At 40.8% G+C, this 26,116-nt stretch overlaps 1 protein-coding gene across 1 annotated transcript in view; it reads right to left on the bottom strand.

The window, feature by feature from the left end:
• KCNH2 (potassium voltage-gated channel subfamily H member 2) overlaps positions 1–26,116 on the bottom strand; it is a 1,978,218-nt gene that overhangs the window by 483,174 nt on the left and 1,468,928 nt on the right. The window contains exon 6 of the mRNA XM_086940929.1: positions 24,266–24,691. Coding sequence (XP_086797055.1) covers positions 24,266–24,691 — 426 coding nt within the window. The remainder of the gene's footprint in view (positions 1–24,265; positions 24,692–26,116) is intronic.

Below are 26,116 nucleotides of genomic sequence, written 5' to 3'. Positions count from 1 at the left end.
ATCAGTACGCTTTCCCCGCTGTGTCGAGTTCGAATACTCACTCTAATTAACCTGTCGTTGTCAACTGGGACGGTCCCTTCCTCATGGAAGCAGGCGGCAGTTACCCCAATCTTGAAGAAGGCAAATTCTGACCCCCTCTTGCCTGAGAACTACCGCCCCATATCTCTTCTGCCTTGGACTGCTAAAGTTATCGAAGCCCATGTTAACTCGATCTGGTCTGATCACCTTGCCCGTAATCAGATATTGGAATCCAGCAAAAATGGCTTCCGGCCAGGACACAGTACCGAGACCGCTTTGCTCCATATTATCGAGCATTAACGCCTGGTGCTTGACTCCGGACGTACGGCAGCGCTCCTGCTATTAGATCTGAGCGCTGCTTTCGATACTGTGTCCCACCGTATACTGATTCAGCGCCTCGAGGAAGCTGGAGTAGCAGGAACCGCTCTTCAGGGGTTTCGATCTTTCCTTTCAGATCGAACCTTTAAAGTGGCTATACCACCCTGCCAATCCACTATTCATCCCTTGGACCTGGGGGTCCCACAGGGCTCCTCGTTGAGCCCCACCTTGTTCAACCTCTATATGAAACCGCTAGCTGCAGTCGTCAAACAGTGGGGTTTGACGATGACCTCATATGCTGACGATACGCAGCTGGCGGTGACACTGAGTGGAGACCCTGAAGTGGAGGCCCCCAGATTCCGAGCTGGACTTGTGGCAGTAGCGAGTTGGCTACGCACCAATTGCTTACAGTTGAATGCCACTAAAACTGAAGTGTTGGTCTTGGGGAAACATGTTGATCTATGGGGAGACCAGTGGTGGCCTCCAGAGCTGGGCATTACTCCCATCCCAGCTTCCGAAGTGAAAAACCTAGGGATCTGGCTGGATCCTGCGCTCACCTTCACAGGTCACACGAAGAAGGTTGCAGCCACCTGTTACGGTATCTTGCGAGGCATAAGGCCGGTCCTGAAATACTTCGACCCTCCCACCCGGCAGCTCGTGGTCCAAGCCTCGGTTTTATCTCGGTTGGACTACGGAAGTGCGCTGATGTTAGGTGTAAACCAGGCTGAGGCATCCAGGCTTCAAAGGGTACAAAACGCTGCGGCGCGGGCCATTGTTGGTCTTCCCAGACATTGTTCTGTTTCGGGCACCATCTCTGCCCTTCATTGGTTACCGGTCAGACAGAGAATTAAGTTTAAAGCGCTCTGTATGGCCTTTAAAATCATGAAACTCTCTTCGCCGCCGGCTCTTGCCCACTTGCTTATCCCCTACATCCCTTCGAGATCTTTAAGATCAGAGGCTCTTCATCTGGCAGTCTGCCCCCGTTTCAAACTCAGTAGAATGGGTGGCCGCTCCTACCGGGTGCTTGCTGCGGGGCTGTGGAACTCGCTTCCGGTGCACATCCGAGCTCTGAATGACCTGTCCGCCTTCAGGCGTGCTATTAAAACTTTTTTGTTCCCTGTTTCTGAGTAGCCGCTCCCCCCTTCTTTTCTCTTTCTGTGTGTTATGTTATAGTACCTGTCTAAGCGCCAGGACGCCCCTTTGCTGGGGCAGCTGTGCGCTATAAAAATAATATTAACATAACATAACATAACATAACATAACCAGAGCACATCACTTTACAGCAAATAGCTCACGGTTTAGGCTCTCGGTTTCATACCCGAGAGTAGCAGTATCTCATCTCAGCACCATGTCACTCTGAGAAACACCGCACTTTCAGACCGGTAGGAGTGAGTACTTCGCTTCGCACTCCCCCACAGAGGTTACAGTGCTCCTATCCTCCTGTTTCCTACTCTTTTCACCCTTTTTTCCCCTTACTCGTTCCAACGGAATCACAAACTGGCTGCCAACACTTCCTAGTTGCAACAGCTCACAGCCAATAAGCAGCAAGCTCGTGCTCGTAACGCCTCAGCCAATCAGATGGCAGAATTCCCAAATATCGATATCTGTAAATTTCAATATTTCTCCAAAACTACTGAACGGATTTACACCAAATAAACAAAAGCGTGCTTTCTAGACCAAGACCCTTCTCCCTGCCAAATTTGGGGTAATTCCATTCACCCGTTCGACCTGTAGCCTTGTCTAAAGTTTCCTATGGAAATTGCATGGAGAAAACGTGTTTTGGGACCCCCCTTTTTTCTCGCCCCCCCCCCCCTTGATGTACCACCCCCAAACTTTCCACACAGGAGCTGTTATGAACAAAGAATTCGTTTGGAGAATTTCATGAAGATTCATCAAGGGACGCCAAAGTTATAAGCAAAACTAAAAATGCTCTTCCTATGGAAACTTGGTCCTAACTATAACTACCTACTGGTAATATATATATACAAATATTTAACATGCAAGACTGAATTTGCAATATATGTTTTGGAGTGTCCCTGCGGGTTAAGTTACATAGGTAGTATTAAACTTCCAGCCCATCAAAGAGTACTACAACATATGAGGGCAATCACTAATTGTGATGAGACGTACCCAGTCGCAAGACATTTCAACGATTGCCATAAAAGAGACCTTAATCTTTTACAATACTACGTAATAGATGCAGTAATGCCTTTACGTAGGGGTGGAGACAGGGAAGGAATCCTCAGAAGATTAGAAGCACATTACATCTTAAACCTCGATAGCAAGCATCCTAGAGGTTTAAATGCCTGGGAAGATATGCATACATGTTTGTAGTTATTGAGGATTTTGCAGATTCTCCTGTCACCACACATACGCTATCTATATGGGTCTTTACAACATTCAATTGCTGTTAAATTGGGATGAGAAAGTCGCAAATCAGTTTTTTTCAATTTTGTATAATGGTTTTTTAACGTAAAAATCATTTTATACACAGAAACCTTTTTATATTACACATATTTTAAATATGCATTTTTTTACTATTGAAAGGTCTTTTAATAGTGATACAGCATATTTTTGCACATGTATTATTTGCACAGGTTTTCTTGCACTTTTTATTATGCACAATTTTGCACATTACCATAGACCTCATATACTGTCTTTAATATCAAAGTTTTTATAAATGCGTCATCTTCTATTGTGGTTTTAATTACAACAGTGCTGCTAGATAATCGAATGTTTTAGAGGCAAGTTAATGAAAAATTTCGTATTTTTTGCCATTAAAAAGAAATTTTAATTGTATTTTACAATTATTTTTTTGTCATTTGAAAATTTATTATTCAAATTGTGACAGGCTATTTTAGCTGTATTGATTTTATAGTCTTAAATCACTGATCTTATGAATGATTTTATATATATCGTTTATAATTTGATTATCAAGTGTTTTTAGGTTATATAGTATTTTACTGAAAACTTTCTTTTATAACCTTGGACCAACACTGTTTGAACATAGTATTACTTCTATGTTTACGATGACGTTGTCAATGGTAATAGGCACTTGCACTTTAAATTTGTTTTCTGCACACCGTAGCGCGTCATGTGATCAAGGGCCAGGGAGGCCCGAAACGCGTCATGGCTAGGTGCGGGGGTTTGAAGCACAAATAAACGAAATGCACCTCAACTTTGGGTCCGCAGTCGTCTTTTAAATGCGTTTGACAAGTTGGACTTCCTTTCTATATATATATATATATATATATATATATATATATACTGGCGACTGCCAGTAGGTAATATATATGTATATATATATATATATATATATATATATATATATATATATTACCTACTGGAGGTTGCCAGTAGGTAATTATAGTTAGGACCAAGTTTCCGTAGGAAAAGCGTTTTTTCTTTTCCCAATAACTTTGGCGTTGGTTGATGAATCTTTACAAAATGTTCAAAAAAAAGTGGCGCTCTCCGGTCAGCTTTTGTCTTGAAAGTTTCGGGGTGACTCGTCAAGCAGGGCCTGAGTAAAAAGGGGGTTCCAAAACGCGATTTCCCCATGTTAATTTCCATAGGTACAGCCGACCTGCTGAACGGAATTACACCAAATTTGTCAAAAAGGTAGGTCTTGGTTCAGAAAGAGCTCTTTTTTTAAATGGTGTAAATCCGTTCAGTAGTTCCTGAGAAATTAGAAAAAGAATGGGTTTGATATCGGTCCTCCCTGGGAAACTTTAGACAAAGCTTCAGCCTGTACTGCTGAACGGAATTACACCAAATTTGGCAAAAAGGTAGCCCTTGGTTCAGAAAGAGTCCTTTTTTTAAATGGTATACATCCGTTCAGTAGTTCCTGAGAAGTTAGAAAAAGAAAGTTTCAATATCTGAGCACCGAGGAGGGTTTGCAATCCCTACCGGGCATGAGCTTCACTCTGTTTGGCTGCCAACACTCCAAACCAGGAAGGGTTGGCAGCCATCTTGTGACGGGGTAGAACTGAGTCACAAGAAAACAGTAAAACAAATATAAAAAACAAGAAAAGCGGGTAGGGTATAAACACCATGACCCCCTAGGCCTGCTCAGAGCTCCGTTGCAGAGAGGTGGTACTAGACCATGCCCCTTTTTTCATCACTCTGCAAACGCGGCTTCTGGTGCACTGCTGGTGGGGCGTAGAGGTCCTCTTGTGTCCTGAGAAGCTCAGGACACAAGTGGACTTCATCCTCTGCGCAGAAGTGCGCCAGAAGCTGTGTTTGCAGCATGGTCTAAAAAGGGGCGTGGCCTCGGAACACCTCTCCGCAACGCAGCTCTGTGCCGCTCACTGGAGGGACCTACTGGGGACCTTCAGGATTCAAGGCAACTTAATAGGGATGTTATAGTTAAAAATAAGCATTTAAAAAACCTTAGAAATCAGTGACAAAACCATAGGATTGAGGCACATTATATTTAGAAATTTTTGTTTAAAAAACCATTGAAATTCACTGAAAAAACCATAGGTTTCAGGACGTTATAGTTAGAAATTAGCATTTAAAAACGTACAAATGCACTGAAAAACCATATGTTTCAGGGACATTATAGTAGTTGGACATTTCACTCGTACAAAACCATAGTAATTACACCGTTATAGTTAGTGTATAACTGTATAGGTCAGTAAATAGAAGTATGATTGATTTGTTGCATGACTGACTAGGTGTGTGAGTAACTCTGGATGAGTGGTGGTGTGTGAGTGTCTGTATAGATGTATGAGTGCATATGATAGTGTTGTATCGATGAGTGACTGCATGTATGAGCGATTGTATGGGTGAATGAGAGGATGTGTATGTAGACCTAGGAATCAGTGAGTGCATATGTAGTAACTGGTATTGGTATGTCGATGGTTTTGAAAATGGTAGTCTGTATTTTACAGTGGGTGTATCAAAGATTATATTAGAGTATGAGGTGGTGCATCACATTTTCATGTAGATGATGTCATCAGGGATGTCATTTGAGATGTCTTCAGTGATGTCATCAGTGATGTCACTGACCATGTCATGAATGATGTAATATGCAACGTCATCAGCAGTGCATTGCGGCTGCTCGAGTTATAGTAAGCTGAACTAACTATAGCGGTGGAATTTCTATGGTTTTGTACAAGTGAAAGGTCCAACTAACTATAATGTCCCTGAAACCTATGTTTTTTTCAGTGGATATATATATATATATATATATATATATATATATATATATATATATATATATATATATATATATATATATATATATATTCACTGAAAAAACCATAGGTTTAACACCAGTTATAGTTAGCTCGAAATTTTACTGATATAAAACCATTGAAATTCCCACGTTATAGTTAGTTGGACTCACTATAACTTGCACGTGTAATGCACTGATGACACCATCCAGTGAATGTGTGTCTTTCAGATAAATAAATATGTTTTATATATGTATGTTAAGGTCGATGGAAGAATATTTGTTTAAATTATTGTCTTAATGGATGTTTTTTTTTAAAAAAATAATTGGATATCTGCCTTATTAAGTGTATCTTAGTGAATACATATATTAGCGAGTGAAAGTAGGTCAGTCTCTCTGTCATCAGTGATGTCATGAGTGATGTCACTGACCATGTCATGAGTGATGTAATATGTGATGTCATCAGCAGTGCATTACACGTGCAAGTTATAGTGAGTCCAACTAACTATAACGTGGGAATTTCAATGGTTTTATATCAGTAAAATTTCCAGCTAACTATAACTGGTGTTAAACCTATGGTTTTTTCAGTGAATTTGATAGGTTTTTTAAATGCTAATTCCTAACTATAACTGGTGTGAAACCTATGGTTTTTTCAGTGAATTTCATAGGTTTTTTAAATGCTAATTCCTTTGTATATCGAGTTTCTAACCTTTTTTTTTTTTACAATTTGCTGTTTTTTTTTAAGTATTCATTTTTTTTATGTAATTTTTTTCTTTTGCGCTCTGGGTGCGCGCTCCGGGAAGCTTTCAGCTAAGCTCTCCGGTAAGCTTTTCGGTGAGCTCACCTGAAAGCGCACCCAGAGCGCTACTGTCGTTCGTGAAAAAAAATATGAATGAAAAGTTAATAATAATGCAAAACATTTCGTACCATACAAATAAAATTAGTTTTTTTTTATAAGGAAAATGATTATGCATTTCTGTAAAAGTTTGATGACGTCACTTCGGCGCGCAACGTAAGTGCCCTCGGAAGCGCCTACGTTCGCGCCGCGTAAACGCACGCAGAAGCGCCTACGATCGCGCCACGTTTGCGCCCCGGAAGCGCCTACGATCGCGCTGCGTAAACGCACCCGGAAGTGCTCCGGAGCGCGCAGCGTAAACGCGTCGGGTCATGTGACCCTAAAATAACACTTTTCATTGGTTGCTAACAGTTTTTTTTACAATGAATGAAATCCCCACCCATTTCCTTCACTTCTTCTTTCACTTTTGTGACTGAAAGACCTGTTTTTTGCACCTGGATCTTTTGTGAATTACCATGGCTGCCAGAGAATCCAGCAGTGAGGATGAACCTGAGTTCATCAATGAAGAGCCTCCTACCCCAAAGGTGAAGGAACATTTCATATGGAAATTTTTTAAGATTCCAGCTGACCAGAAGAAGGTGAATGCACCAAAAGTGGAGTGCAGGATCTGCAAACAGGTCCTGTCACGGGGTGACCCCAAAAAAAAGTACTCTTTTGGGAACTTTACGATGATCCGACATGTGGAGAGGAGGCACCCCCAGAATTTTGCCCGGGAAAGGGTCAGGGCTCTGGCACAAGAGGTTCCCAGAGATGGGGCCTCTACATCAACCGGAGGAGCAACTTCTTCTGGGAGAGAGAAATCGCAGGAGCAGGTGCCAAACATACAACCTGCATTTAACCATGGGGTCGTCAGATGCAGATACTGCAATCAACTCCTCACCTATGGGGAGCAAAGTGTCCAGCTCATGGTTCGAGCATTGGAGAACCATCGCTGCCCTTCCCACCCCTAATTTTTTTGTTTTCTTTTTGCTCCTGTTGAGCAGTTTCCATTCCCTGTTTTTGTTCCTGTTCAGTTAAAAGAAGAAAACCAAAAGTTCTTTTCAGAACTACCTCCAATTCTCATCAAAGAGCTATATTCTTAAAAAAATGAAGAGTAAGTGAAATATAGTGCATTGATAATTGAAAGGAGAATGAGTAAGAAAGAACAGAAAGGTATGAGAGGTGAAAGGAAGTGAAGTAGGTGGAATGAAAGAAGGTGAGTGTTAGAAAAGAAAGTTATGAGAAGAAGAGTGAATATGGGGAATGTTGATATTCAATGAAAATGTTGAAAAAGAACAGGAGTGTTGAAGGATAAGAAAAGATGCATTGCTGGAGTTGAAGGTAGAAGGCTTCATTTATGAAGCCATGCGTCACTTTAACGCCACCAAAGCATCACTTTTTGTGACACAACATTCCAATAAAAAATGCACCTTATTTATTCATATTTACAAAGTGGCGTTTCTTGGTAAATACATCACTTTGTAAACCCCTGTGCCACATTATTCCTACCTCAGGTGTAATGTATGCAAAAGGGACGTATTGACGCAAGAAACGGTTGTAGAGGTGACACAGTGAATAAACTGGAGGCCTCATTTCTGAAAAGTGACGCATCGCTACGTAAAAACAGCGATGCGTCACTTTTCTGGATGCACTCCTTATGACATTCCAGATATGTCATATTTAATATATGACTAATCAATTCGCAAGGAGTTACAGATATGTCAGTATTTCTGACGTATCTGTAAACACAAAAGTAACGCATTGCTGGAGTGCGTCACAAAAGTGACGCAACTCCAGTAATGTGTCCTTTCACATGGAAAAAGCACCATGTGAAAGGTCTGCTGTGAAGCAGGCGCAAGATTTTGACGCAACAGCATCCTAAAAGTGACGCAGTGAAATCTCAAAGATTTCACTGCGTCGTTATTACCAAGCTTTTTCGGGGGAACACCCCCTCTGCATGCATTATACCTGACGCTATTTTTAAAAAGTGACGCATCTAGGTACATGGGTCACTTTTTAAAACTCTGCGCCACATTATATCTGCATCAGGTATAATGTATGCAGAGGGGGCAATCCCTCGCAAAAAGCTTGGTAATAACGACGTACTGAAATCTATGAGATTTCTCTGCGTCACTTTTAGGATGCTGTTGCGTCAAAATCTTGCGCCTGCCTCGCGTCACTTTCATGTTTACAGATATGTCAGAAATACTGACGTATCTGTAACTCCTTGCAACATGATTCGTCATACATTAAATATGACACATCTGGAATGTCATAAGGAGTGCGCACAGAAAAGTGACGCATCGCACCAACAGTGTAAAAAAATGTGCCTCGTTGCACTATATTTAAAGGACGCAACAGCATCCTAAAAGTGACGCAGTGAAATCTCAAAGATTTCACTGCGTCGCTATTACAAAGCTTTTTGCGGGGGAACACCCCCTCTGCATGCATTATACCTCACGCAGATATAATGTGGCGCTTGATTTTAAAAAGTGACCCATCTACCTAGATACGTCACTTTTTAAATATAGCGCAACGAGGCGCATTTTTTTACACCACTGGTGCGATGCGTCACTTTTCTGTGCGCACTCCTTATGACATTCCAAGTAACGCATTGCTGGAGTGCGTCACAAAAGTGACGCAACTCCAGTAATGTGTCCTTTCACATGGAAAAAGCACCATGTGAAAGGTCTGCTGTGAAGCAGGCGCAAGATTTTGACGCAACAGCATCCTAAAAGTGACGCAGTGAAATCTCAAAGATTTCACTGCGTCGTTATTACCAAGCTTTTTGCGGGGGAACCCCCCCTCTGCATGCATTATACCTGACGCTATTTTTAAAAAGTGACGCATCTAGGTACATGGGTCACTTTTTTAAACTCTGCGCCACATTATATCTGCGTCAGGTATAATGTATGCAGAGGGGGCAATCCCCCGCAAAAAGCTTGGTAATAACGACGTACTGAAATCTATGAGATTTCTCTGCGTCACTTTTAGGATGCTGTTGCGTCAAAATCTTGCGCCTGCCTCGCGTCACTTTCATGTTTACAGATATGTCAGAAATACTGACGTATCTGTAACTCCTTGCAACATGATTCGTCATACATTAAATATGACACATCTGGAATGCCATAAGGAGTGCGCACAGAAAAGTGACGCATCGCACCAGCAGTGTAAAAAAATGTGCCTCGTTGCACTATATTTAAAGGACGCAACAGCATCCTAAAAGTGACGCAGTGAAATCTCAAAGATTTCACTGCGTCGCTATTACAAAGCTTTTTGCGGGGGAACACCCCCTCTGCATGCATTATACCTCACGCAGATATAATGTGGCGCTTGATTTTAAAAAGTGACCCATCTACCTAGATACGTCACTTTTTAAATATAACGCAACGAGGCGCATTTTTTTACACCACTGGTGCGATGCGTCACTTTTCTGTGCGCACTCCTTATGACATTCCAAGTAACGCATTGCTGGAGTGCGTCACAAAAGTGACGCAACTCCAGTAATGTGTCCTTTCACATGGAAAAAGCACCATGTGAAAGGTCTTGCGTCAGTCTAACACCTGCTGTAAAGCAGGCGCAAGATTTTGACGCAACAGCATCCTAAAAGTGACGCAGTGAAATCTCAAAGATTTCACTGCGTCGCTATTACAAAGCTTTTTGCGGGGGAACACCCCCTCTGCATGCATTATACCTGACGCTATTTTTAAAAAGTGACGCATCTAGGTACATGGGTCACTTTTTAAAACTCTGCGCCACATTATATCTGCGTCAGGTATAATGTATGCAGAGGGGGCATTCCCCCGCAAAAAGCTTGGTAATAACGACGTACTGAAATCTATGAGATTTCTCTGCGTCACTTTTAGGATGCTGTTGCGTCAAAATCTTGCGCCTGCCTCGCGTCACTTTTATGTTTACAGATATGTCAGAAATACTGACGTATCTGTAACTCCTTGCAACATGATTCGTCATACATTAAATATGACACATCTGGAATGTCATAAGGAGTGTGCACAGAAAAGAGACGCATCGCACCAGCAGTGTAAAAAAATGTGCCTCGTTGCACTATATTTAAAAAGTGACGCATCTAGATAGATGCGTCACTTTTTAAATATTGCGTAACAATGCGCATTTTTTTACACCGCTGGTGCGTCACAAAAATTGACGCACAGGCGGCGCAAAACTGGCAGCGCAAGGCCTTCATAAATATGGTCCTGGATTTTCCCAGTGCTTCGCTTCCCGGTGCGCGTACCATGCGCTTCCCCCGCGCAAAACGAAAAAAAAAAATAATAATTTAATGCCCCGCAGGACCCTATTTTAGCCCCCACATCAAACCTAGGGGGTCAGAGGGGGTCTACTCTTCCCCCTTATGGTCATTTGCCCCTTTTTTTTTCAAACCCCTTGTGTCTCGATTTTACCGAGACACAAGATGGCGGCCGCTCCAGACTGTTTAGAATGTTTACAGACACCCAAGAGCCAATCAGCTTTCTGCACACAAGTCGCGTGTCGCGCCAGGAGCGCACTCCGGTGCGCGCACCGGAGAGCGCCTATAGATATATATATTTTTTTGAACCTAAATTACTCAAAATCCACTGCAGCACACATCTTGAGACATAGCAAAGGCACATCGGGCTACCAGTCCCTTCAATTTTGCCAAGTTTGCTGGAAATCCATTCAGCCGTTCGGGCTAAAAGTGAAATCGACCGCCCTATGGAAATTAACATGGGGAAAACGCGTTTTGGGACCCCCCTTTTATCTCGGCCCCCGCTTGACGTATCCCCCCCAAACTTTCAAGGAAGGACCGGAGCTCGACGAGGCCATTTTCAGGAAATTTTCAGGCAGGTTCGTCAACCGGTGCCAAAGTAATTCCAAATAGAATTTTGAGATTTAACATTGAAAAAAATCCTAACTATAACTACCTACTGGCGACCGCCAGTAGGTAATATATATATATATATATATATATATATATATATATATATATATATATATATATATATATATATATATATATATATGACCACACCGCTGCTCCTGCTGCAACGTGGTGACCCGTAGGCAAGTGGCGTATACTCCGGCGAAGCAACCGGAAATTAGTATCCCAAAGAAAAGTTGCAATAACATACGCTCTCAGGAATCAAGTTCAGACCAGAAGTATATTGAGACCTTGGTTTTAATCACACAACGCGTTTCGGCGACCTGCCTTGTTCACGTGTGACATTTTCGTGAAAAAAGTGTGCTATTTACAAACAATAACAAAATCGAGGTAGGACTAGGTTATTCACAGCACGAAAAGCGTCAGACATATTGGAATGGTCATCATATGTCGACTCAGTTTGAAATAACAAACCATCAATGGAATACTGGCATGCAGTTCATATTGAATAAGTGAAATTAAAAACCTCCCAAAGTACGAGAAATTAATAATTAAACCAGCAATAGCAGCTGTATTAAATGTGTATGTAGCATAAACATAAACATAAGGAGTCGGCCATATTGGCACTGCAGGCGATGTCACCCGACAATTATCATCAAAGTCAGGTATCATAATCTTGTTGACATTATCCGGTCCCAGCATATCATATTAAAATAAAAATGACATTTCAAAAAGAGTAGATTCTTGTTGTCAGACAATCACACATATCCAAATAAGATATCTAATGTGTGGGTTGGCAATGAGACGGTAAGCCACGCTAAATATGCGCTTACCACATTACGCATGCTGCAAACCTGCCCCCGCCCGGGAGATTAGTAACTCCAAACTCCAAATGACAATTAAATCATTGAACAAAAGGGTAAATCGGCGGGTAAGGTCATCCTAGGGTACCCAGAGCATACTATATGTGCAATAAAGTGCTATGGTGCCACATGCAATGCTATCGAGACCACTGAAAGGTCAAGGGTGTCTTAATCAATAAAGTCTTTGACGGCACAATAAGAACGGGATATTATTGACAAGTGTCCATAGAATAAGAAGTGCCAGTCTTAAAGTCAATAAACACTGGGGTGCTGGAAATCCCATATTCTCAGTCCTACAAACGATTCAAAGGGAAGTGTGAAACAGGTGAGTGAACGATACCTGACCGTGAAAAGTGTCAAAAAAAGGAAGTGCAAACTGGTGATTTCATTGACAGTAGTGCCCCATTCTGGAATCCATACATGTTTGGAACCATTGATTGTACACCTGTAAACAAATACACAAAAGAAATAAAAGTCATTAAAATAATGCTAAGGAATAGATACTAGCACACCTCAAGCATTTTGGCAAAAAACAGACAGAATACATTAGTTCAGCACATTCTGTAATCAGTTACCCATAGTTATTCAAAAACTGGACACTTATACAGGTTAGGAATCAACTCTGAGATGTATTTCTAATTCCTCATCCCAGTTGAGCCCTCCTGGGTACTTACTTTGGAAGTTAATGATATGTTTAGACTCCTGTTGTCTTAGGGCTAACAATCTGTCTCCTCCTCTCGGTTTGGCTTGGATCTGTTCTATGAGGATATATTTAAGAAGGTTGGCATTGGAAAAATGTTTCTCTTTGAAATGTCGTGCCACCGGGTATTTGGGGTCATAGTTGGTTATGGCCCTGCGGTGTTCCAATATTCTCTTTTTAGCACAGCATTTTGTGCTTCCTATATACCACAGGTGGCACGGACATTCAATCACATATATGACGTAGCATGTACTGCAGGTAAGGAATTGGGTAATTTTTTTATTGACTCCATTGTACGAAAGTTCATTTTTGTAGACACTGTTGCTACAAGCTTTGCAATGGCCGCACGGGTGAAAAACCCTGCAGACCATTGACTGTCACATCTTTGTAAGCTGTAACATCATTCCTTGAGACCAGATCCCTAATATTACGATTCCTTTTGTAGGTGATACTAGGTCTTTCATTCACATTGTTGCCTATGGTGTTGTCCAGTTTTAAGATATTCCAGTGTTTGGCAATAACTTTTTTGACCGAGGCCGACTGGGAATTGTAGGTCAGTATCAGCCTTGTTGTTTCTGCTGACTCTTCACTCACTGACTCTGACTCTTCTAAGGTTTTACTTCTATCAACCTTGTCTGCTCTAGTGATCGCTTGTTTTACAACCCAATCGGGGTATCCTCTTTCTTTAAATCTTTCTGATATGATGTCCCGTTCTCTTTGGAATGCTTCAACAGAATTACAATTTCTCTTGGCCCTCAGCAGTTCACCGTAAGGTATGCTCCATTTGAGTACCTCAGGATGACTACTGAGGGCATGCAGTATGCTGTTGCCCGCTGTGTCTTTGCGGAACAGCGACGTGCAGATGGTGTTGTTTTTAATCTCCAATCTCACATCCAGGTATTCCACCATGGTATTGTTGATGGTACCTGAAAGTTTGATGTGATATCTGTTGGCATTCAATTTCATGAGAAAGGATTCAGCCTGTTCTTTGTTCCCCCTGTAGACAATGAATAAGTCGTCAATATATCGTAGCCAAACTCTGACTCTACCAAAGTCTTCCTTAAGGGTTGTACTGCCATGGATCTCTTGCTCCCAGTATCCCATAAACAAATTAGCGAAACTGGGAGCAAAGCAAGAACCCATGGCAGTACCATTGGTCTGCCTGTAGAGGGCGCCATCAAATGAAAAAATATTATTTTTGAGACAAAAATCAATCATCTTCATCACCATGATGTTATGCTCAAAAAATTTGATGGACCTATTGCGTAGGTAGTATTCGCATGCCTCAAGACCTAGTTGATGTTCTATTATGGTGTAGAGTGAATGAACATCTAACACCATAAAGATCCAATCTTCTTCCCATCTGAGGGCGTCAATTTTACCCAGGAAATCCTTGGTATCTCTCAGGTAACTAGGTAAGTTGACCACATAGTCTCTTAAGAAGTGATCCACGTATTTGGAAATATGTTCGCAGACACTGCCTATAGAAGAGACTATGGGCCGGCCTGGTGGTTGGGTCTTGTGCTTATGTAACTTCGGTAAAAGATACAGAATGGGAAGAATGGGATTATCCTTTTTGAGGTAGCAATACTCTTCCCATGACAGTAATCCCTGATCCCCGATTGGGTTGTAAAACAAGCGATCACTAGAGCAGACAAGGTTGATAGAAGTAAAACCTTAGAAGAGTCAGAGTCAGTGAGTGAAGAGTCAGCAGAAACAACAAGGCTGATACTGACCTACAATTCCCAGTCGGCCTCGGTCAAAAAAGTTATTGCCAAACACTGGAATATCTTAAAACTGGACAACACCATAGGCAACAATGTGAATGAAAGACCTAGTATCACCTACAAAAGGAATCGTAATATTAGGGATCTGGTCTCAAGGAATGATGTTACAGCTTACAAAGATGTGACAGTCAATGGTCTGCAGGGTTTTTACCCGTGCGGCCATTGCAAAGCTTGTAGCAACAGTGTCTACAAAAATGAACTTTCGTACAATGGAGTCAATAAAAAAATTACCCAAATTCCTTACCTGCAGTACATGCTACGTCATATATGTGATTGAATGTCCGTGCCACCTGTGGTATATAGGAAGCACAAAATGCTGTGCTAAAAAGAGAATATTGGAACACCGCAGGGCCATAACCAACTATGACCCCAAATACCCGGTGGCACGACATTTCAAAGAGAAACATTTTTCCAATGCCAACCTTCTTAAATATATCCTCATAGAACAGATCCAAGCCAAACCGAGAGGAGGGGACAGATTGTTAGCCCTAAGACAACAGGAGTCTAAACATATCATTAACTTCCAAAGTAAGTACCCAGGAGGGCTCAACTGGGATGAGGAATTAGAAATACATCTCAGAGTTGATTCCTAACCTGTATAAGTGTCCAGTTTTTGAATAACTATGGGTAACTGATTACAGAATGTGCTGAACTAATGTATTCTGTCTGTTTTTTGCCAAAATGCTTGAGGTGTGCTAGTATCTATTCCTTAGCATTATTTTAATGACTTTTATTTCTTTTGTGTATTTGTTTACAGGTGTACAGTCAATGGTTCCAAACATGTATGGATTCCAGAATGGGGCACTACTGTCAATGAAATCACCAGTTTGCACTTCCTTTTTTAGACACTTTTCACGGTCAGGTATCGTTCACTCACCTGTTTCACACTTCCCTTTGAATCGTTTGTAGGACTGAGAATATGGGATTTCCAGCACCCCAGTGTTTATTGACTTTAAGACTGGCACTTCTTATTCTATGGACACTTGTCAATAATATCCCGTTCTTATTGTGCCGTCAAAGACTTTATTGATTAAGACACCCTTGACCTTTCAGTGGTCTCGATAGCATTGCATGTGGCACCATAGCACTTTATTGCACATATAGTATGCTCTGGGTACCCTAGGATGACCTTACCCGCCGATTTACCCTTTTGTTCAATGATTTAATTGTCATTTGGAGTTTGGAGTTACTAATCTCCCGGGCGGGGGCAGGTTTGCAGCATGCGTAATGTGGTAAGCGCATATTTAGCGTGGCTTACCGTCTCATTGCCAACCCACACATTAGATATCTTATTTGGATATGTGTGATTGTCTGACAACAAGAATCTACTCTTTTTGAAATGTCATTTTTATTTTAATATGATATGCTGGGACCGGATAATGTCAACAAGATTATGATACCTGACTTTGATGATAATTGTCGGGTGACATCGTCTGCAGTGCCAATATGGCCGACTCCTTATGTTTATGTTTATGCTACATACACATTTAATACAGCTGCTATTGCTGGTTTAATTATTAATTTCTCGTACTTTGGGAGGTTTTTAATTTCACTTATTCAATATGAACTGCATGCCAGTATTCCATTGATGGTTTGTTATTTCAAACTGAGTCGACATATGATGACCATTCCAATATGTCTGACGCTTTTCGTGCTGTGAATAACCTAGTCCTACCTCGATTTTGTTATTGTTTGTAAATAGCACACTTTTTTTCACGAAGATGTCACACGTGATCAAGGCAGGTCGCCGAAACGCGTTGTGTGATTAAAACCAAGGTCTCAATATACTTCTGGTCTGAACTTGATTCCTGAGAGCGTATGTTATTGCAACTTTTCTTTGGGATATATATATATATATATATATATATATATTTTCAACAACACTTGCTCCAACTGCAACTTCCTGCCGGATTCACATAGAAGACAAGGCAGACCTAGTTTGGTGCTTTAATTTTATTTTTCAGACGCCACCAAAACCCTCACAACGCGTTTCAGCAGATCCCTGCCTTGATCACATCGATACATATATCCAAACAAAACCCTTTCAGGCATAGAGTGACGCATAGAGTGACGCATAAATTATGCATAAAAGAAGAAGAGAACTCTGGGTAGTTCTCATTTTAGGTGGAAAGGGGCTCCTGTTAGAGCACTCTCAACACCAGCGACACTCTAGATCTGCTCGCCTCAAATGTCTGCTTTTCTATCAAAGTTTTTAAGCGTAGGATTAGCACAGTGCTATCCACGCTGAGATAGAAATTGACAAAGTCTTTTGCCATTCCTACAGCAAAGTTTTTAAGCATAGGACTAGCTCAGTGCTGTCCTTGCCAAGCTGTACAATGACAAAAGCCATTTATCACTCCAGGCACAGTATTACAGCATTGATTTGGTAAAATACCAACCAAGCCAACCTGAACTGAATAAAAGCAAAGTATTCAGGGAGATGTATTTGAGATTAAAATGTTTGTTTGTAAATTAACCATTTAATGGCTTTCATTCAAGCTTCGTATTGTGATCTATGATTATATGATATGAAGCAGCCATAAATAAACTCCTTTGGCTATAGGTAGAAGGTCAGGCCACTTCCTTAAAAGAGCTGATGCATTTTTTACCACAGTGTTTATAATATTGCCCCACAATACTTGAGAAAGTACAGGAGGATGTTATGATTCTCTGATGGTACCTACTCTAGTCTTACTATTTTTTTGTAGATTTTATATACCGTGCATTTGACTTGAAGGAATTGGAGCACTTTACATGAGCATCAGTTATGTTACACAACACATTCATTTTTAGGCTTCGCCAGCACAGCGCTTGTGCTGAGCTTGTGAAATCTCTTGTATTTAATATATGTTAAAAGGGGGCTATTATCAGTTCCCGTTGCTGAATGACTGTGTTCATTCACTTTTGTGTGGAGCTTTTTTATCTTGTGAACTTACCCTGACTGAGCTAGTTTACAATACTTCTACTAAAACTGTTCTCACTGTTTAAGCCCATTAACTGTCAAGATAAGATCTCTTTCCACTGAAAAGGGAGTGTGCTGGAATGCTTGCTTTTTTATTACTTAGATGTGTAAAGCAGATGCTTTAGCCTTGGTAAATTCGTGGCATTTCTTTTTTATGCCAGAGTATCTTTCTTTGCAGTTTTTAGGTATTAGCGTATTGCTTTTTTCAACCTAATCTATAGGGTCATTATGATCACATTCTAAATGTTGTGACAAACATTGCATGTTAAAAATAAAGTTAATATACAAGAACTATGCTATATTTTACTACTAAACAGGCAGCCACAAGTGCAGTTACCTTGCAGACAACCGGTCATGAATTGAATGGTGCAGCAGATCCAGTAGCACCAGGCCCAAACGTTGTCAGAACTCTTCCAAACACATAATATTGCTATATTTGACTACTATACAGGCAGCCACAATTGCAGTTATCTTTCAGTTAAAAGGGGCTTGATTTTAATGGTGAAGCAGATGCAGTGACACTGGGACCAAAATCTCTAGGGACACCACCAAACGCAGAATATTGCTAAATTGTACTAATGCATTCACAAGTGCTGTGATCTAGGGGGCACCAGGGCCATGATTTCAGTGGTGCTGCAGGTGCAGTGGCACCGGGCCGAAGGTTGTCAGAACTCCTCTAAACACTGTTGTGTTTCGGTTTCAGGACGTTATAGTTAGAAATTAGCATTTAAAAACGTACAAATGCACTGAAAAACCATATGTTTCAGGGACATTATATTAGTTGGACATTTCACTCGTACAAAACCATAGTAATTACACCGTTATAGTTAGTGTATAACTGTATAGGTCAGTAAATAGAAGTATGATTGATTTGTTGCATGACTGACTAGGTGTGTGAGTAACTCTGGATGAGTGGTGGTGTGTGAGTGTCTGTATAGATGTATGAGTGCATATGATAGTGTTGTATCGATGAGTGACTGCATGTATGAGTGATTGTATGGGTGAATGAGTGGATGTGTATGTAGACCTAGGAATCAGTGAGTGCATATGTAGTAACTGGTATTGGTATGTCGATGGTTTTGAAAATGGTAGTCTGTATTTTACAGTGGGTGTATCAAAGATTATATTAGAGTATGAGGTGGTGCATCACATTTTCACGTAGATGATGTCATCAGTGATGTCATTTGAGATGTCTTCAGTGATGTCATCAGTGATGTCACTGACCATGTCATGAATGATGTAATATGCAACGTCATCAGCAGTGCATTGCGGCTGCTCGAGTTATAGTAAGCGGAACTAACTATAGCGGTGGAATTTCTATGGTTTTGTACGAGTGAAAGGTCCAACTAACTATAATGTCCCTGAAACCTATGTTTTTTTCAGTGAATATATATATATATATATATATATATATATATATATATATATATATATATATATATATATATATATATATATATATATATATATACTCAACAACACTTGCTCCAACTGCAACTTCCTGCCGGATTCACATAGAAGACAAGGCAGACCCAGTTTGGTGCTTTAATTTTATTTTTCAGACGCCACCAAAACCCTCACGACGCGTTTCGGCAGATCCCTGCCTTGATCACATCGATATATATATCCAAACAAAACCCTTTCAGGCATAGAGTGACGCATAAATTATGCAAAAAAGAAGAAGAGCACTCTGGGTAGTTCTCATTTTAGGTGGAAAGCCGCTCCTGTTAGAGCACTCTCAACACTAGCGACACTCTAGATCTGCTCGCCTCAAATGTCTGCTTTTCTTTTTTTTTTGATTTAGAGATTTTATTGAAAAATAAAAGTGGCATATACATTGGCAGTTGTACACAGTGCAAAAAGAGAGAAAAGAAAAGAAAAGAGAAAAGAGGGGGGGGGGGGCCAAATGTCTGCTTTTCTATCAAAGTTTTTAAGCGTAGGATTAGCACAGTGCTATCCACGCCGAGATAGAAATTGACAAAGTCTTTTGCCATTCCTACAGCAAAGTTTTTAAGCATAGGACTAGCTCAGTGCTGTCCTTGCCAAGCTGTACAATGACAAAAGCCATTTATCACTCCAGGCACAGTATTACAGCATTGATTTGGTAAAATACCAACCAAGCCAACCTGAAATGAATAAAAGCAAAGTATTCAGGGAGATGTATTTGAGATTAAAATGTTTGTTTGTAAATTAACCATTGAATGGCTTTCATTCAAGCTTTGTATTGTGATCTATGATTATATGATATGAAGCAGCCATAAATAAACTCCTTTGGCTATAGGTAGAAGGTCAGGCCACTTCCTTAAAAGAGCTGATGCATTTTTTACCACAGTGTTTATAATATTGCCCCACAATACTTGAGAAAGTACAGGAAGATGTTATGATTCTCTGATGGTACCTACTCTAGTCTTACTATTTTTTTGTAGATTTTATATACCGTGCATTTCACTTGAAGGAATTGGAGCACTTTACATGAGCATCAGTTATGTTACACAACACGTTCTTTTTTAGGCTTTGCCTGCACAGCGCTTGTGCTGAGCTTGTGAAATCTCTTGTATTTAATATATGTTAAAAGGGGGCTATTATCAGTTCCCGTTGCTGAATGACTGTGTTCATTCACTTTTGTGTGGAGCTTTTTTTATCTTGTGAACTTACCCTGACTGAGCTAGTTTACAATACTTCTACTAAAACTGTTCTCACTGTTTAAGCCCATTAACTGTCAAGATAAGATCTCTTTCCACTGAAAAGGGAGTGTGCTGGAATGCTTGCTTTTTTATTACTTAGATGTGTAAAGCAGATGCTTTAGCCTTGGTAAATTCGTGGCATTTCTTTTTTATGCCTGAGTATCTTTCTTTGCAGTTTTTAGGTATTAGCGTATTGCTTTTTTCAACCTAATCTATAGGGTCATTATGATCACATTCTAAATGTTGTGACAAACATTGCATGTTAAAAATAAAGTTAATATACAAGAACTATGCTATATTTTACTACTAAACAGGCAGCCACAAGTGCAGTTACCTTGCAGACAACCGGTCATGAATTGAATGGTGCAGCAGATGCAGTAGCACCTGGCCCAAACGTTCTCAGAACTCTTCCAAACACATAATATTGCTATATTTGACTACTATACAGGCAGCCACAATTGCAGTTATCTTTCAGTTAAAAGGGGCTTGATTTAAATGGTGAAGCAGATGCAGTGACACTGGGACCAAAATCTCTAGGGACACCACCAAACGCAGAATATTGCTAAATTGTACTAATGCATTCACAAGTGCTGTGATTTAGGGGGCACCAGGGCCATGATTTCAGTGGTGCTGCAGGTGCAGTGGCACCGGGCCGAAGGTTGTCAGAACTCCTCTAAACACTGTTGTGTTTCGGTTTAGATGTCTGTATATAGGTTTCCCCGATACATATCCTTATAAAGGCACAAGATCCCAGCCCTTATTTAGGCATTAGCCATGCTCTCCAAATATGGCATGGTCACCTACATCTGTTCACCCCAACGTCACAACGAGTTCTTAGAAACCAGACCCTTAAGCCATGTGACTTTCCCTAGCCTAGGACTGTTGATTTCTCCAAGAACTCCTCTATTATGCATGAACCGCTAAGGGTTCATTCATGACGTCTTCCTCTGCCTGACTTTACGTCAATGCTAACATTCCTAAGCACCTTCCAAGTATAAATATACCTTCCTTTGCCATGGAAAAGCGCAGATGCAAGACGCGATACTGCTTGCCATGGCGAGTTTGGAAGAGACCGTATCTCGGCCTGAGGCACTGACCAGACGCTGTTATTCCTGCTCGCAGAAAATACAGCTTCCAGTGTTCTGACTCCCTTCGCGGGGTGTTAGAGTTTGAGACCCGGAAAAAGATTCCCACCTCTCTCATGCTAAGGTATGGAGCTGACTAGAACCTAGAGGGACTCTTAGCATACCAAACTATGCCTTACCATACTATAGAATACAGCACCTACTTCTTACCTTGTACTACACTTAGGTTAGGTACACTCGGGTAGAACTAGTTAGAAGCATCAGACGAGTATTTACATTTTAGCCTGTGTTATGTATGTATATGTATATGAATATGTGTCATAGCTAAAAGTCAATGCTATTGCAGTATTATTTCATTCTTCTGCTTACGCTGTACGTAATATATCTTGCATACTGTCTTACGATTGTAACAGCTCATATCTCTTACACGAGAAACAAGACTGTTCAATAAATCCTTTTATTGAAACGCCTGTCTATCTCTTTCAGTGTAACTCTGAAGAAACTAAGCATGCACAATTGACTGAGTGAAACTCTTATCTATTGTTTCCATGATTCTGAGACATGTTCCGATTCTAAAAGGAAACAAAGTTGTCATGTTTATGTGGTTGCCAGAAACTACACCCTTCTTGTTTTTCAAGGAGTTTCTGGTGGCCTCTGAGTTAGCTAGCACACAAAGTAATTATGTTTAATGTACTCAATAGGAGCATACTGACCTCAGTCCTACACCAAAACTATAGTGTACATTATTCCAAGGCGTAGAGCCTATTAGGGAAATAGGAACTACACTACAACGCCAAATACTGCTATATTTAACTTCTTAATAAGCAGTCACAAGTGAAATTACCTAGCAGACACTAGTGTCAGGATTTTAATGGTGCAGCAGATGCAGTGGCAAAAGTTGTCAGAACTCCTCTAAATACATAATATTGCTATTTCATCAATTAATTCTATTATTTCCCTTTTATTTAATTTTAAAAATTTTTCAACAGCACAATATATTGCCTTTTTGTACATAAACAAGTCATAACACTTTAACAGACTTCCTGTAACGTATATTGTACAACTACTCAGCAAGGTACAACTTACAACAAAAAAACAGCTTATTATTAACCACAGAGGTGAAACCTAATCCTTGTTACTTGGTAGGCGTGGGGTGATTACGTGATTTGACCAGAATCACAGGATGTTGAGCAGACTCTGAGACTCAAACCTAGTTCCCTAGCTACAAGGTTGTCCAGTCAGGCTGTTGTGCCACATCCTCTCCCCAATCGCCGCTATCTAACCTTGTGAGGTTGCAGACTCTTCACTAAGGGACATAAGCTCTCAGAACAGACATATATCATCTTCTTTCCTGATGTTTAAGAATAACCTCCAAACCACCTGTTTGCATAACCACCTCTGCAGTTGAGACAGCCTAGAGTTGAACCGTGACTAAAGGCATGCCTACCTGCTCATAAATAACACTCTTACCATGTCAGAGGGTTCTGCGAGATAGGCTAACATGCACAGCAAAGAAAAGAGAAAAAGAATTTATGAAAATAGTGGAAACACAGAGGGAGGGCCAAAAGAACAAAAGTGAGAATTAGATAGAAACATAAGAAAATAGATGCTGTATAAGAAGAAGGAAGGGAATGTGAAAGGAAATAAGGACGAAAAGGTGAAAGGCATGATGAAAGGCTGAATTAATGAGTGGAAGGAAGGCTGAAAGAATAGATGGGATGGTTAAAGGAATAATGGAAGATTGAAAGGACGGACAGGTGAAAGGGCGAACAATGGAAGGATGAAGAATGGGAAGCTGAGGAAGACTGAAAGGATGGATGGATGGAGGGGTGGGTGGATGAGAGGATGGGTGGGTGGATGGATGGATGGGTGGGTAAATGGATGGAGGGGTGGGTGGATGGATGGGTGGGTGGATGGATGGATGGTTGGGTGGGTAAATGGATGGAGGGGTGGGTGGGTGGATGGATGGATGGATGGATGGATGGATGGATGGATGGATGGATGGATGGATGGATGGATGGGTGGGTGGATGGATGGATGGATGGACCAGTTACAGGATCGATGAATAGTTGGATAGAAATATGATGAAGTGGTGGAAGAAACTTTCCCAAGGAGGACCGGATTTAGTAGCATTCCTGCACTGTGTGATTAGAGGTATGGTTCAAGTGGCCGTTATTTCAATTGTCTGGTTGCTTCCTTGTGTATTGCACTCTAGAAATGCCCTAACTGGAGCTAAATATCCTACATCAACATCCCTGCTTACATATTCAGCAACACTGTAATTTGGGCATAACCGATCTGCCTAAGATTGCAAACTGAGCTATCCGACTAAACTGATTTTATAACTTATGACTCTCAAATCCAAACTCTCTGCAATTCCCACCATATTTGGTTTCACCCAGATATGATGCCTGTTTATACACTGCTCAAACATATAAACAACCATGTGCAGAAGTAGAATTGGGAACTAGTGCCCAACATACGATCAAGCTTTACATTATCAGTGATTTTGATCCAGTTTTCTATTCTGGTGTAGAGCTTGCTATGCATAAAAGCACGGATATAAAAGAAACTCAGGTTTGAGCTGTTGCACATGCACACCAAAGCACTGGTGAAAGAGATCAATTAATTTGATCTGAGTAAAGGGATTATATGTGTATGCCATATTACTACCTGCATTGTATTTCAAACCCAGCTCCTAGCAGGTTTTCAACAGACTAGTATCCAAGGAATATAAAACAAAGCATTTGTTGTCAGATGAATCAGAAAATAGAGTGAGACCTGGAATAGGGTAGCTTAAGTAACATTAAAGAGCCCATCAATTAAAGTTTTGTAACCAGGCAAGAGTCAGCAAAACCCAGCTGTGTAAAATATGTCTATCCAAGGAGATCATGCAGCGTGACAGACATGAAGCAAACAGACCAAACACAGAATGTGCATTAAGAGCAAAACAGCACCTACCTCTTCTGATCCAGAACCAAAAATGAGAAGATCAAAAGGGATGGCAGCCACCATGTCGATAAGAAACCAGCCCTTGAAGTAGTGTATAGCGATCTTGCCAGGGTGGCTCACCACCTCCTCATTGGTGTTGACGTAGGTGGTGCGGAAATTTATGAGGATATCTATGATGAACATGATATCCACCATGAGGTCCACCACATTGAGAGGGTTGCAGGTATATCCACACTTCAAGTCCTCTATCTCCTCCACATGGTTCAGCAGGAACGCTGCTGAGTAAGGCGTGAAGATGGCAGTGTAGATGACCAGCAGAAGGATCAACCAGTCCCAAACGGCTTTGAAGGGGCTGTAGTGGAGTATGGTCCATTTGTGGATACGAGGGGCTTGCAGCTTGTACTCGGGTAGGACGTCTGCTCCCAGTGATAACACCTGCAAGACAAAATAAATGGACACATAAGAACAGTCACTGCATTGCACTTCTGAATGGACCAGTCAACAAGCTTACTAGTCAATTGTATGGAGTTGTTCTTTTTAGGTTAGGCTGAATTAAGACCATTACTCTTTAGCTTGAGTCAGTAATGCATGAACCTTGCTTAAGTGTGCCGACAATAGCATCTATGAACAAATTTACCCAAATACAATCTTTTTATACCCTAGCTTCACAAAATAGATGCCATGATTTCGACTTTTGTTCAAATGACTAAGGCATTTAGACATAGACAGTGCAAGTATTGATCCAAACTGTCACAGATTGTCGTTCTGGTAGTATAACTGTACAAAGTGCTGATTGCCTCAACGGAAACATTTATGGTGGTTGATGATGGAAAAAAGAGTTTGAAGCAAATATAGGCCAAGGTGCAAGCAGTTACCTACAGAAGTATAGTAAGGTACGGTAATAATCTATGACCTCACATACTACGTCTCTCATGACACGTTGTATGACATAACAAATAATATCACTGACGACATCTGAAATGGCATAATGGATGATAACATTGTGCATGGCAGGGCTTGAGTTCTACTTACCTCAGTTAACTATAACAGGTGAATTTCAGTGTTTTTTAATAGTTTAAAATGTTTTACTTTAACTGACATTTTCACCTAACTATAACGTTAATTTAATCTAATGTTTTTCCATTGAATATATCTAACTCTGGGTCGTTCCTAAGTTTAGGTGGAGAGCAGCTCCTCTATGCAATTCCAGTAAAACTCTGAATCTGCTCATCTCAAATGTCTGGTGTTGTTTGGTGCTTTATACAGGAGCTGCTCTCCACCTAAACTTGGGAACTACCCAGAGCTCTCTGCTTCTTTTTTTTGCATAATTTACGTGACACTCTAAGCATGAAAGGGTATTGTTTTGACTTACACTGGGTGCTCTCTTGTGTCTGGACACAGTTAAAACTCTCTGAAGAGCTTTAATGATAGAGAACATGTGTCAGGGGTTGTTTTTTATTCATTCCAAAGTGGCTTGGATGGTATTTCTAGAATCCAAAGCTGTACTACTGTGTCTGGAATGGTAAAAGGCTTTTGTTATTGCATGGATGGCACTGTGCCAATTGTATGCTTAAAGACTTTGGCATAGAAATGGCACAAGACTTTGTCCCTTTCTAGCTCTGCATAGATAGCCATGTTCTAATCCTATGCTTGAAATTGCTAGAAAAACAGACATTTGGGGTGAGCAGATTTGGAGTGTTGCCAATGTTGTAGGGTGCTCTATACAGGAGCTGCTCTCCGCCTAAACTTGGGAACTACCCAGAGGTCTATGCTTCTTTTTTGCATAATTTATGCCGAACTATAAGCCTGAAAGGGTATTGTTTTGATATACATATATTCCAAACAAAACCACGCGCTAAT

This window comes from Lissotriton vulgaris, chromosome 10 (genome assembly GCF_964263255.1).
Source record: "Lissotriton vulgaris chromosome 10, aLisVul1.2, whole genome shotgun sequence".
NCBI lineage: Eukaryota > Metazoa > Chordata > Amphibia > Caudata > Salamandridae > Lissotriton > Lissotriton vulgaris.
The sequence above is the reverse complement of the archived record's forward strand: the minus strand, read 5'-3'. Positions and strand labels throughout refer to the sequence as shown.